The sequence below is a fragment of the Hemiscyllium ocellatum genome, chromosome 16 (assembly GCF_020745735.1).
Source record: "Hemiscyllium ocellatum isolate sHemOce1 chromosome 16, sHemOce1.pat.X.cur, whole genome shotgun sequence".
Classification (NCBI taxonomy): domain Eukaryota; kingdom Metazoa; phylum Chordata; class Chondrichthyes; order Orectolobiformes; family Hemiscylliidae; genus Hemiscyllium; species Hemiscyllium ocellatum.
The window spans coordinates 80,894,646-80,909,258 of NC_083416.1; the positions used below are offsets into that span (position 1 = coordinate 80,894,646).

Genomic DNA, 14,613 nt, shown 5'->3' on the forward strand with positions numbered 1-14,613 from the left:
AAGCATGCTGCTATTCACCAATCAGAAGCTGAGATGTGATTGGGGATCCGGACAGCCCCTTCACTACCCAGACGCCGTCACGTCGATCAGAGACAGTGTAAAATTGGATAGCAAGCAGCTACGGAGGAATTGTTCACGAGTCGACGAAACATACTCAAGAAAGAAGAACTAAATCATATAATCCCAGCGATTCACGAAACGCCCAGGTATTTACTACGTCGTAGTAGCTTTCGATATAAAAAAAATTGATATAACTCAAAAGAGAATAATTAATGCTGTGGGTACAGACTGAAGTAAAGGGAATGTTTGACCCTGGAAATGAGATATAAAATATATTGGCTTCTAAAATGCCAATTCTTGTACTGCATGTTCTCTTCTTGGAATCTAGTGTTTGGACAGATTCGTTATTTGATTCCTGAAGAACTACAACTCGGCGCCTTTGTTGGGAATATCGCTGAGGATCTCAGCTTGGATATAAAGCAGCTCTCGGCTCGCAATTTGCGGATAGTAACCGGGCCCAAGAAACAATGTGTGGATATAAATTTGGACACTGGCATTTTAATTGTGACGAAAACAATTGACAGAGAAGAGATTTGCGGACAGAGCCTCAGTTGTGCGTTAAACTTTGACGTTTTCCTTGAAAACCCTTTAAAGCTGTACCAGGTTACAGTGGAGATTCTCGATGTAAATGACAATGCTCCTGGTTTTCCAAATACACCATTCCGCCTAGAAATCTCAGAGCGGTCGCTTCCAGGGACGCGCTTTCAACTCGAGCCCGCGCACGACCTGGATGTTGGAGCTAATTCCGTACAAACCTACGAGCTCCTTCCGAACGATTATTTTATCCTCGATGTGCAAATGCGCGGTGGTAAAGAGAAGTCTCCAGTGCTGGTTCTGCAGAGACCTTTGGACAGAGAAACGGAATCCAGCTGCAGGTTGACGCTGATAGCCAAAGATGGTGGTGTGCCTGTCAGATCGGGCACGGCTCAGATCACAATTGTGGTAAACGATGCAAACGATAATGCTCCTGTCTTCCCGCAGTCAGTTTACAGAGTCAGTCTATTGGAGAATGCAGCCAAAGGAACTCACGTAATTATATTAAATGCCACTGACTTGGACAGTGGTGTCAATGGAGAGATAAACTATTCTTTTGGTCGCTACACTTCAGCTCGAGTTCGGGAAATGTTTGCCCTGAATTCCAGAACTGGTGAAATCAGCGTGAAAGGCAAGTTGGACTATGAAGAAAACGACGCCTTTGGAATTAACATACAAGCTACAGATGGAGGTCCAGACGCGATGTCGGGACACTGTGAGGTTTTAGTAAATATTATTGATGTGAATGACAATCCACCTGAAGTGACGTTGACTTCTTCATCGAGTATAATCTCGGAAGATGCGCCAGTCGAGACTGTAGTCGCTCTGTTCACTGCAGCAGATAAAGATTCAGGCACCAACGGGCAGATAGAATGTCAGATTTCAAATAATCTGCCATTTAATCTGGATTCCTCTCTAAAGAATTATTATGGATTACTTGTTCATCGTCCACTGGATCGTGAAAATACCGCCAAGTATGACGTTGCAATAACATGCACAGATTTCGGGAATCCTCCTCTTTCATCCCAGAAAACCATTCGGGTAGAGGTTTCCGATATAAACGACAATGCGCCCCATTTCAGGCAATCTTTATTTACAACAAACGTTTTGGAGAATAATGCTGTAGGTGCTTCTATATTTTCCATTACAGCCTTTGATGCCGATAGTGGAGTGAACGCTCGACTGAAATATTCGATTCTGGAGACTCAAATTCATAACGAGTCTGTATTCAATTACATCTTTATTAACTCGGATACCGGTGTCATATTTGCGCAGAGATCTTTTGACTACGAGGAATTGAAAAACTTTCAGATTCAAGCTCAGGTCATGGACTCTGGGACTCCATCACTCGCAAATAATGTTTCAGTGGATGTTATTATCCTCGATCAGAATGACAATGCTCCAGTCATTGTGCAGCCTATAGTCGAATTTGGGTCGACAGCAGTCGAGACAATTTCCAGATTTGCAGAACCAGGGTATTTGGTGGCCAAGGTATCTGCCACTGACGCTGACGCAGGTCAGAATGCTTACCTTTCTTATTCGATTTTTCAAGCTACCCAGCATAACCTTTTTACTATTTCACCAGACTCTGGGGAGATTTGGATAATCCGCCATATCGTTACTCGAGATGCCTCAAAGCAAAGATTGGTGATTCTGGTAAAAGATAATGGATCACCATCTCTTTCTGCCTCAGTCACCATTATCTTATCTGTGGTTGGTGGGGACGCTGAAACATTCTCCAGCGTCAGTAGTTCATCTGAAAATCCCAGGTTCATTCCTGATCTGAGCCTTTCCTTGGTCATCGCATTAGGAACCATTTCTAGCATTTTTCTCGTCATTTTAATTGTCCTCGCTATGAAGATTCATAAAAGCAGGAATCCACTGGGTGCTCAGCACTGTTCTCTGGGCGTTTGTTGTTGCCTTCAAACCAGACAATCTCTGAATGGAATTCAAAAGGCTAGTAGAAACGTACAGATTCCCCCAAATTACGTTGAGGTATTCGGTGGTGACCCACTTTCTCAGAGTTTCCGCTATGAGTCGTGTTCAACGTTGCAGTCAACGCGGCGAGACTACATAATGCCCAACACTTACAGGTCATCCACGGACAAAAAGTATGCCCAGAACGATTGTATTGGTAAACAGGATCCAGAATTGCTGCATACTGAGAAGATCAGAAACCATTTGAATAATGAGGTGAGCCACTTCGAGAATGGGAATAAGATCCTGGCAGCTTTGATTTGTTTTTGTGTTTCAAGCAACGTGGGCATCATTGTTTGGCAAACATTATTGTATAGCTCCAGTTGTCCTGGAAAAAGTAGTTTCCTCAACTGATATCTTCCAGGTGGCATTGATGCATTCATTCAGTATTTAAGAAGGAAATCCTCCAAATTGATTCCACTACATTTTTGGCCCATGTTTTAATTCCAGGCCAGGAACAGTCTGTGTCATATAAAGTTGCTTTTCTTGCATCCACTATTCTTATCCTTTTTGGTGCTACTTGCCTTGCATTTGCAATGAATATCACAACAGTTTTGGTAAGTTGCTGCGGTGCATCTTGTACATGTTACACACTGCTGCCATGATGCATTGATGGTGAAAAGAGTAGATATTGAAGATATTATGTGTTATGCCAGTGAAAAGGCTGCTTTGTCCTTGATGTCGTTAAATATCTTGAATGTTGTTGGATATGCATCTCCAAGCAGATGTTGCTCATTCTATCACAGTCCTAATTTGTGACTTCCATATTCAGGCGTGCCTGGTGAGTCAGGTGATGTGGTATCTGTTATGACCTACGGTTTTCTAATTGTGTCTAGTAGCCACCATACCTTGCCAACTTTGGTTTTCAGTTAGCTCAGTTGGCTGGACAGCAGGTTTGTAATGCAAAGTAATACCAGGAGGTGTTCAATTCCTGCATTGGTTGAGGTTACCATGACAGATTCTCCTTTTTGACCGCTCCCTCAACTGAAGTGTGGTGATTATCAGGTTGAAACACCACCACTCATCCCTCCCTCATAAGACGTAAATGTTCAGAAGGGGTATGGCAACTTTACTTTTATCATTTCAATTTCTGGTCGATTGTTAAAAAAATACCAGGTTGATATTTGGTGGTAAAAAAAAGAAAATGCATCATTTGTAAATGATACAAGTGCCCATTTAATGGCTATAGATATATACTTAATTTCCTGCGAAGTAACACTCTCCACATTTCTTGATTTAATGGTGATATCTCCAGAGTTTTTGTTTTCTAACTTACTTATGGGACATAAGTGTCGCTGACTGACCAGCATTTATTGTAGGGTCATAGTTGCCCAGAGAAGGAGCTAGCGAGCAGCCTTCATAATCACAGTGGTCCCTACGCTATAGTTTGACCCACAATTACATGAGGGAGGAATTTCAGGAGTTTGACCCAGCAATAAGCAATATATTTCCAAGTCAGGATGGTGAGTGGGTCGGAGACGAACATAAAGATGGTGGTGTTTCCGTGTATCTGTCACCCATATCATTTTTGCATTGGAGAGGTTTTGGATTTGGAATGTGTTATCTGACGTTCATTGGTGAATTTCTGCAGCCCGTCCTGTCGTGCACACTGCTGACAAGAAGCACTGGATCCTTGTGCATGTAGTGCTCATCAAGTAGGTTGTTTATCCTGGATGGTGTCAAGATTTTTCAGTGTTTTTAGAGTCGCATCCATCGAAACAAATGGGAAATATTCTATCAAACTTCTGACTTGCATCTTGTAGATAGTGGACAGGCATGGGAGGGTCAGTCGGTGTGCTATTCCTCGCAATATTCTTAGCCTCTGACCCTGCTCTTGTTTACAATATATAATTTACAATCATCTTTGTACAAGGAGGATATTATTAAGCTGGAGAGGGTTCAGGAGAGATTTACTAGGACCATGCCACTACTGAAGCGGTTACATTATAAGAAAAGGATGGATGGGCTGGGAATTTGTTCTATGAAACATCAGAAGTTGAGGAGCGACCTTATGAAGGGTTATCAAACCTTGAGGGGTATAGATAAGGTAAATGGCAAGTGTCTTTGTCCTAGCATGGGAGGTTTCAAGACCACGGGGTACATTTTTATGATGAGAGGGGAAATATTTTACAAAGACACTAGGATTGACGTTTTAACACATAAAGTGGTTTCTGTGTGAAATGAACTTCCAGAGGAAGTGATGGATACTAGCACGGTTACAACATTTAAAGGATATTTAGATGAGTACATGATTAAGAAATGTTAGGAGGGGCACGGGTCAGGTAGAGGCACGTGGGGCTAGTTTAATTTGTGATTATAGACGGCGAGGATTGTCTCCGTGGAAAGCTCTGTAAGTTCTGAAGTCCTTTTTTAGCCAGTGACTCTGTGGTCGACATTGTTCTGAAATTCTTCTTAAGTACTGATTTGCTTATCTATGAGCATTGAAAATGTGGATGACAAAGAGCAAAGAACAATGCAACATAGGAACAAGCTAATTGGCCCAACAAGATGGTACCAAAACATGATGCCTTTTGAAACTAAAACTCTTCTTCCTGTATACCATCCATATCTACTTATTCACTCTATATTCACAGATCGATCAAATGTCTCTTAAATCTTGTTTTTTTGCCCACATCCACCATATTCTCTGATAGCTCATAATGGACACTTACCACCCCCTGTTTAAAAACCTGTTTTTCACATCTCCATTTTACTTATCCTGTTTTACCTGAAACCTGTATTCCCTACTAATTGACAGTTATTCCTTTGAGAAAACACCCTAACTATCCAATCGATACCTCATCAACTACCACACTGACTAATCACGTATGCATTAACTGTTCAGCAGAAATCTCTCTGTTTAGATGTATCCAGAGAAGTTGCAAAGTAGTTACATAATCGATTTGAAGTAGGTCCAAACAAAGAGGGTTTGGACTTGCCGAGGACTCTGAAAGAAACTTGCGCAAAATCAATGAATCATCTTGATAGTTTTTCATTATGTCCTGCATAATGCACTGAACAGTAAATCTCACTCCTGCATATATGGTGAGTAATAATATGGATTGAGGTGCTATGCCGTGTATTTACAAACTGTTTAGAATACAAACTTGATGAGACCTGTTTACCCACCCATTACAAAATGCCCACTCTCCCTCTACACCCAACTCTTATCCCAACCTCATGCAAAATACAAAGCCAACCATAATCCATCTTATATTAGACACTGAAATTATACTTAAATAAACTCGGAATGTGTGACAGAAACTCATCAGATCTGACTGCATCTGAGGAGAGAGAAACAGAATTCATGATTTTAATCCAATATGACACCATCAAACATTTCATAAAAAAGTTGAATGTTAACTCTGTTCCTCTCTCTGAAGATTCTCCCAGACCTATTCCATTCTCCAGAACGTTTAGTTTTAATTCAGATCTCTACCATCCACAATATGCTACCATAATCATACTTGTAAACTATTTCTTTACTTCAAGTGATCCCGTTATTGATTCAAAAAATGTTGCTGCCGTGGATGAGTAAGTAAGAAATAATAATTGCTGATAAGTCGTTGGTTACATTCAGTCAATCATGTTCAAATGCTGAAGAATCAAAAAATAATTGTATAGTGTGATATGTTGGTCTATAGAAATGTTCTCAGTGGAACAAAAAAGGTTATCCTGATCTGGTTATTCACTATCAGGCAACTCGCAAGTTATATTTCTGAAAAGGAAACTAAAATCATAAAGGAAATAAAGATATCTCATTTTTAATTTAACAATGATAAATGATAAACACAACTAAAAACATTGCCAAGTCTTTAAGAAGTGGCCTGTTCGGTGATTGGTTGAACATGAGAGCTCCCTGCTGACCAATCAAAAGCTGAAATGTGAGTGGAGATCTTGAATATCCCCTTCCCTGCTAGCACACAATTCGATACAGTGGTGAATAAATTGCAAAGTGTGGCCTATTTGTGAGGTTTCTAAAGTTGTTGACGTTTTCAGAAAAGTATGAATGTTGTTTCAGGAAAATGATTTGGACCAGTCTGTGTTGGACTGGGGTAGACACAGTTAAAAATCACACAATACCAGGTTATGTTTATTTGGAAGCACTAGCTTTTGAAGAGCTGCTCCTTCTTCAGGTGGTTGTGAAGCAGAATCATAAGACACACAATATATAGCAAAAGTTTACAGTGTCATGCAAGTAAAATGATATAATTAACAATTCTCGATTTTTGTTAAGTCTTTGATCTTTTAGAATGAGTTACAGGTTTCGGTTCATTAATATACAAAGCCCAGAACATCTTTTAAGTAACATTCTCAAGATAACTTAAAGTTTTCTGAACATAAGGTGACATCTTAGCTCAGACAAGGTCAGAGTCTGCCTATATCCTAATCTTGAGTCAGGCTGGTTCTATTTCCAAGTGGAATTTACAAAATCTATACAACCTGAAGACAATGCACACAGTCAGCCCTTACAAAATTTTGTAAATTCCACTTTGGAAATATAACCAGTCTGACTCAAGATTGTGATACAGACAGACTCTGACTTCACACCGTTAATGTACTGCCTGTGATGAGGTGTCACTTTATATATAGATATAAAACCTTAAAACATCTGAGAAAGTGGCTCAAAAGACGTTCTGGGATTTACATATTAATGATCCAAAACCTGTAACCTATTATAAAAAATGAAAGACTTAACAACAATCGAGAGTTGTTAAATATATCATTTTACTTGCACGACACTGTAAACTTTTGCTATAAATTATACGTCCTATGATCCTGTTTCACAACCACCTGAAGAAGGAACAGCGTTTGAAAGTTAGTGATTCTAAATGAACTAGTTGGACTATAACCTGGTGTTGTGTGATTTTTAACATTGTCGGGAAAATCTCAGTGAATTTGAAAAACTGAATGTATTTTATGCAAATTCTCACACAGCAAATTGTTGGGATACGGAATGCATTCCATGAAAATGTGATGGAGGCAGTTCAAAGTGAGACATTCAAGAAGCATTGGATGTTTTAAATAGTTTGGTGTGCAGTTGTTTGGGGAAAGGGCAGGATATTGACACTAGTTAATTTAACTGGAGTCGATAAAAGAGGCAGTGCAGTCAAAATAGACTTGATTTTCTCCTTCTGTATTGTCATATTTTGTGATTCTTTGATATCGTTACTGAAACTATTCAGTCGACATTTCAATACATTACAGATGAGACTTGGTTTGGATTTTGAGACTCAAAGAACTGATGGTAGTTCATCTGTAGTATATGCAAACTGACATTGTTGCATAAAACTGTGATCATTTTGCCAATACAGAAAACAATTTATCGATTTAGGAATGGTTAATCTAAAAAAAATGCTGATTTTAAATCATTACAACTGAGGGATTGACATAATTTCATCCAGGAAGTGGCAACTCAGTTTGCAGTAGATACCCGAAACTCCTAATCTCTTGTCGGGGAAGGAATTCCTGTGCTTGCACAGGTTATTTACATGTTCAGACTTCACAAGGCGCTTACATTTCACGACAGAGTTTGAAGAGCAAAGAGAACATGTTCCGTTCATTTCCTAGCACACAACAGGTGGACTTTATGGAGCCAGTCTTGAATCCCTTGTTTTTAAAAATCTTTTCTGAATTACATGAGCACACTTTATTCGTGTAAGTATATTTTTTCTGTGAGTCAGAATTGGATGGACATTCAGTTAGCTGAGAGGAAGATCCTTATTTTCATGGCAGCATTTTACAATGAGAAAATTTGTTTGAAGATATACAGTCATACAACATAGCAACGTGCCCTTCCGTCGAAAACTTCTATCCCAACCAGGTTTCCTAAGCTGAATTGCATTCGTCCAATGTCCCTCTCAATCTTTCATATCCATGTAACGGTACAGACTGAAATTATCTAATTTGGAAATTAAATATGTGTACCCGTGTTACATAAATTACAAGAAGTAAACCGGGAATGATCATAAATCAAGCACTGAATGCAGAAAAGCAAAAATAAAACAGAAACTAAGTTCAGAACTAGACTATTTGGGCCTTCAAATCTACCCTCTCATCTGATATGTTCATGTCAAATCCTTTATCAGAAGACTTATTCCTCCTTTCTCCACAATGTCCTTGGTGTGTTTAAAATCGCTTTATGAAATACGTGCAATAAAAAGCATCCCCAGTCTTTTATGGAAGAGAATTCCATTGCCTCACGACCATTTCAATGAAGAGGGTTGGCAGAGTGGCTCAGTGATGAGCACTGCTGCCTCACAGCACGAGGGACCCTGGTTGAGTTCCAGCCTCAGGCAAATGTCTGCATGAAGTTTGCATATTTTCCCAGCATGTACGCAAATATCTGCTGGGTGCTCCAATTTGCACCCATTGTATAAAGATGTGCAAATGCGGTGGACTGGCCATGCGAAAGTACCCAGTGTAATCAGACATGGGAAATGTGGTGTTACCGGGTGGAGTAGCGGGATGGATCAGGGTAGGATGCTGCTCAGAGTGGATTTGTGTGGATTTGTGGTCCAGGTGGCCTGTTTCCACACTATGGAAATTCTTCTCTATTCAGTTAGTGTTTTTGCATCTCAGTCTTAAATGGTCTACCTCGTATTCTGAGACTATGACCCCTAGTTCTGGACATCCCAACTCGGGAAAACAGCTTCATTGTACGCAGTCTGTCCAGCCTGTTAGAATTATGAATATTTCAAGTCAAATCACCTCCCATCTTTATGAGTCCTCCTGATTACAAAGCCAGTCGAAATATCTCATAGCGTGATCCTGCCATCCACATTATTGACCGAGTGAAACCTCTTCCACAATCCCTCTGTGAAAAGAAACCTTTTCTTATGGAGAGACATTAAAACGGCATGCAATACTCAAGGTGCAATTTTACCATGCCCTGCCGTTGTGAGGAATCCCTACTTCTGAATGCATACCATATTAAACTCACAGACGAAATACCCTCTGCCTGACTACTTTCATTGACAAATATTTTGTATGTTCACATCTAGACATTTTCTTTCATCCTTCTCATGAATCACAGTCCCGCTCAGTTTTGTGCCAACAACAATCTTGGAAGTGTTACATTACAATTAGTTTCCTCATCCAGCTGATGTATACATGCCACAAATACATGGGGCCTAAACACCAATCCTTGCAGTTCGCTAATATTCACTCGCTGCCACTGAGAAAAAAATCTTTTTATTTGTTGTCTCCTTTACTCTTTATCAACAAATTTTCAATCCATGGCAATTTATTAACCCATATCATACGCAATTTATGTTTCGAATCATTTTGAATCCTGGCAAATTAATATGATGGCATGTTTCAAATTCATTGCTTGAGCAGCTCTGAAATGATTGTACTGGTCAAAAATGCATTTTGTGCCTTCAAATTAGAATACTCTCCCAGCCTTTGGAGGTCTCTGTGACTGTATATTTTCGAACAGTTGATGGAACTACATGGATCATTCAGTTTAGAAAACAATGTTTCACATATCTGTGCCTTTAATATTTTGAAAGTGAGAGATGACATTAAAAATAACACACTATTTAACTTGGACCAATGCATAAGACTTAGAGAAGGAATGTGTCGTTCTGCATATTATTCTCCATAATCATTTTTGGCTCAAGATTGGAATTTTTTCACAGATTAATGTATAACGCAGACAATGGAAAGTAATACAACTGAAACTGGGGTACTTAAATGGAGTCTGAAAATGGAAATCAAAATGTAATCATGACACGGTGGCTCAGTGGTTAGCAGTAGTGCCTCACAGTGACAGGATACCAGATTTGATTTCAGCCTCGGGCGGCTGTCTGTGTGGAATTTGTGCATTCATTGCATTTCTGGGGGGGGGGGGGGTACTCCAGCTTCCACCCACATTCCAAAGACATGCAGGTTAGTTGAATTAGCCATATAAATTGCCCACAGTGTTTAGGGATGTGGGGATTAGGTGCAGTAGTCAGGATCAAATGTAGAGTATATGGGGAGGGTAATAGGTTTTGAGTTGGTTACTCTTCAGAGTGTTGGTGTGGCATTTTGGGCCAAATGGCCTGCTTCCACACTGAAGGAATTGTATTGTCTCATTACAGAGGAGAATGATGGCATAGTTTTGTGTTTCTGTGGTGAGAAATATCTAAATTGGAAAATGAATTCAATAACAGAACAATCGTTGCTGAATTATTAAGTAAATAATATATACAAATGAGACAGATCATGCATGTTCTTTTCATCCTATTTCATCTGCCCTGTGTAATATGACATGATGTGGTCCGAAATGTAATTGTGGCAATAGGAAGAAATAATATAGCGACATCCTTCTTTAAATATTTTTTATTGTGCAACAATAAATGTACGCATTTGCATTCACCTCAGAATGCCCAGCTTTAAGAAATCAACGATAATTTGATTGGTCGAATTTAAACATGCTGCTATTCACCAATCAGAAGCTGAGATGTGATTGGGGATCCGGACAGCCCCTTCACTACCCAGACACCATCACGTCCGATCAGACGCAATGTAAAATTGGATAGCAAGCAGCTACGTAGGACTTGCTCACGAATCGACTGAATATATTCAAGAAAATAGAAGACTTAAATAATATACTCCGAGCGATTCACGAAACGTTCAGGTATTTACGACGTCGTAGTGGCTTTCGATCTAAAAAAAATTATATAACTCAAAAGAGAATAATTAATGCCGTGGGTACATACTGAAATAAGGGGAATGTTTGACTCTAGAAATGAGATATAAAATATATTGGCTTCTTAAATGCCAATTCTTGTACTGCATGTTCTCTTCTTGGAATCTCGTGTTTGGACAGATTCGTTATTTGATTCCTGAAGAACTACAACTCGGCGCCTTTGTTGGGAATATCGCTGAGGATCTTAGCTTGGATATAAAGCAGTTCTCGGCTCGCAATTTGCGGATAGTAACCGGGCCCAAGAAACAATATGTGGATATAAATTTGGACACTGGCATTTTAATTGTGACGAAAACAATTGACAGAGAAGAGATTTGCGGACAGAGCCTCAGTTGTGCGCTAAGCTTGGATGTTTTCCTTGAAAACCCTTTAAAGCTGAACCAGGTTACAGTGGAGATTCTCGATGTTAATGACAATGCTCCTAGCTTTCCAAATACACAATTCCGCCTAGAAATCTCAGAGCGGTCTATTCCAGGAGCGCGTTTTCCACTCGAACCTGCGCACGATCTGGATGTTGGAGCTAATTCCGTACAAACCTACGAGCTCCTTCCGAACGATTATTTTATTCTCGATGTGCAAATGCGCGGTGGTAAAGTGAAGTCTCCAGTGCTGGTTCTGCAAAGATCTTTGGACAGAGAAACGGAATCCAGCTGCAGGTTGACGCTAACAGCGAAGGACGGTGGTGTCCCTGTCAGATCGGGCACGGCTCAGATCACAATTGTTGTAAACGATACGAACGACAATGCTCCTGTTTTCCCGCAGTCAGTTTACAGAGTCAGTCTATTGGAGAATGCAGCCAAAGGAACTCACGTAATTATATTAAATGCCACTGACTTGGACAGTGGTGTCAATGGAGAGATAACCTATTCTTTTGGTCGCTACACTTCAGCTCGAGTTCGGGAAATGTTTGCCCTGAATTCCAGAACTGGTGAAATCAGCGTGAAAGGCAAGTTGGACTATGAAGAAAACGACGCCTTTGAAATCAATATACAAGCTACAGATGGAGGTCCAGACGTGATGTCGGGACACTGTGAGGTTCTGGTAAACATTATTGATGTGAATGACAATCCACCTGAAGTGACTTTGACTTCTTTATCGAGTATAATCTCGGAAGATGCGCCCGTCGAGACTGTAGTCGCTCTGTTCACTGCAGCAGACAAAGATTCAGGCACCAACGGGCAGGTAGAATGTCAGATTTCAAATAAACTACCATTTAAATTGGATTCCTCTTTAAAGAAGTATTATGGAATACTTGTTCATCGTCCACTGGATCGTGAAAATACCGCCAAGTATGACGTTGCAATAACATGCACAGATTTCGGGAATCCTCCTCTTTCATCCCAGAAAACCATTCGGGTGGAGATTTCCGATATAAACGACAATGCGCCCCATTTCAGGCAATCTTTACTTACAACAAACGTTTTGGAGAATAATGCTGTAGGTGCTTCTATATTTTCCATTACAGCCTTTGATGCCGATAGTGGAGTGAACGCTCGACTGAAGTATTCTATTCTGGAGACTCAAATTCATAACGAGTCTGTATTCAATTACATCTCTATTAACTCGGACACTGGTGTCATATTCGCGCAGAGATCTTTTGACTATGAGGAGTTGAAAAACTTTCAGATTCAAGCTCAGGTCATGGACTCTGGGACGCCATCACTCGCAAACAACGTCTCAGTGGATGTTATTATCCTCGATCAGAATGACAATGCTCCAGTCATTGTGCAGCCATTAGTCGAATTTGGGTCGACAGCAGTAGAAACAATTTCCAGGTTTGCAGAACCAGGGTATTTGGTGGCCAAGGTATCTGCCACTGACGCTGACGCAGGTCAGAACGCTCGCCTTTCTTATTCGATTTTTCAAGCTACCCAGCATAACCTTTTTACTATTTCTCCAGACTCTGGGGAGATTTGGATAATCCGTCGTATCGTTACTCGAGATGCCTCAAAACAAAGATTGGTGATTCTGGTAAAAGATAATGGATCACCATCTCTTTCTGCCTCAGTCGCCATTATCTTATCTGTGATTGGTGGAGACGCTGAAACATTCTCCAGCGTCAGTAGTTCATCTGAAAATCCCAGGTTCATTCCTGATCTGAGCCTTTCCTTGGTCATCGCATTAGGAACCATTTCTAGCATTTTTCTCGTCATTTTAATTGTCCTCGCTGTGAAGATTCATAAAAGCAGGAATCCACTGGGTGCTCAGCACTGTTCTCTGGGCGTTTGTTGTTGCCTTCAAACCAGACAATCTCTGAATGGAATTCAAAAGGCTAGTAGAAACGTACAGATTCCCCCAAATTACGTTGAGGTATTCGGTGGCGACCCACTTTCTCAGAGTTTCCGCTATGAGTCGTGTTCAACGTTGCAATCAACGCGGCGAGACTACATAACGCCCACCACTTACAGGTCATCCACGGACAAAAAGTATGCCCAGAACGATTGTATTGGGAAACAGGATCCAGAATTGCTGCATACTGAGAAGATCAGAAACCATTTGAATAATGAGGTGAGCCACTTCGAGAATGGGAATAAGATCCTGGCAGCTTTGATTTGTTTTTGTGTTTCAAGCAACGTGGGCATCATTGTTTGGCAAACATTATTGTATAGCTCCGGTTGTCCTGAAAAAACTAGTTTCCACGGGGCTTCCTCAACTGGTGTCTTTCAGGTGGCATTGATGCATTCATTCAGTATTTAAGAAGGAAATCCTCCAAATTGATTCCACTACATTTTTGGCCCATGTTTTAATTCCAGGCCAGGAACAGTCTGTGTCATTAAAAGTTGCTTTTCTTGCATCCTCTATTCTTATCCTTCTTGGTGCTACTTGCTTTGCATTTGCAATGAATATCACAGCAGTTTTGGTAAGTTGCTGCGGTGCATCTTGTACATGTTACACACTGCTGCCATGATGCATTGATGGTGAAAAGAGTAGATATTGAAGATATTATGTGTTATGCCAGTGAAAAGGCTGCTTTGTCCTTGATGTCGTTAAATATCTTGAATGTTGTTGGATATGCATCTCCAAGCAAATGGAGCTCATTCTATCACAGTCCTAATTTCTGACTTCCATATTCAGGCATGCCTGGTGAGTCAGGTGATGTGGTATCTGTTATGACCTACGGTTTTCTAATTATTTCTTGTAGCCACCATACCTTGCCAATTTTGGTTTTCAGTTAGATCAGTTGGCTGGACAGCATGTTTGTAATGCAAAGCAACACCAGGAGGTATTCAATTCCTGCATTGGTTGAGGTTACCATGACGGATTCTCCTTTTTGACCGCTCCCTCAACTGAAATGTGGTGATTATCAGGTTAAAACACCACCACTCATCCATCCCTCATCAGAG

General features: G+C 40.4%; 2 protein-coding genes across 3 annotated transcripts in view; both read left to right on the plus strand.

The window, feature by feature from the left end:
• Positions 1–14,613, plus strand: part of LOC132823510 (protocadherin beta-15-like) — a 173,842-nt gene that overhangs the window by 32,439 nt on the left and 126,790 nt on the right. The window lies entirely within an intron of this gene.
• On the plus strand, positions 83–13,966 carry LOC132823520 (cadherin-23-like). The gene is made up of 2 exons (XM_060837463.1): positions 83–2,787; positions 11,390–13,966. Exons 1-2 carry the CDS (start codon positions 319–321, stop codon positions 13,964–13,966), a joined length of 5,046 nt encoding a protein of 1,681 aa, XP_060693446.1. The 5' UTR covers positions 83–318.

Excerpts from the sequence above, each read along its gene's own strand:
- LOC132823520 (XM_060837463.1), top strand. The coding sequence starts at position 319 with ATGAGATATAAAATATATTGGCTTCTAAAATGCCAATTCTTGTACTGC. Across the intron at positions 2,788-11,389 it reads GAAACCATTTGAATAATGAG|ATTCGTTATTTGATTCCTGA; the intron begins GTGAGCCACTTC and ends GTGTTTGGACAG.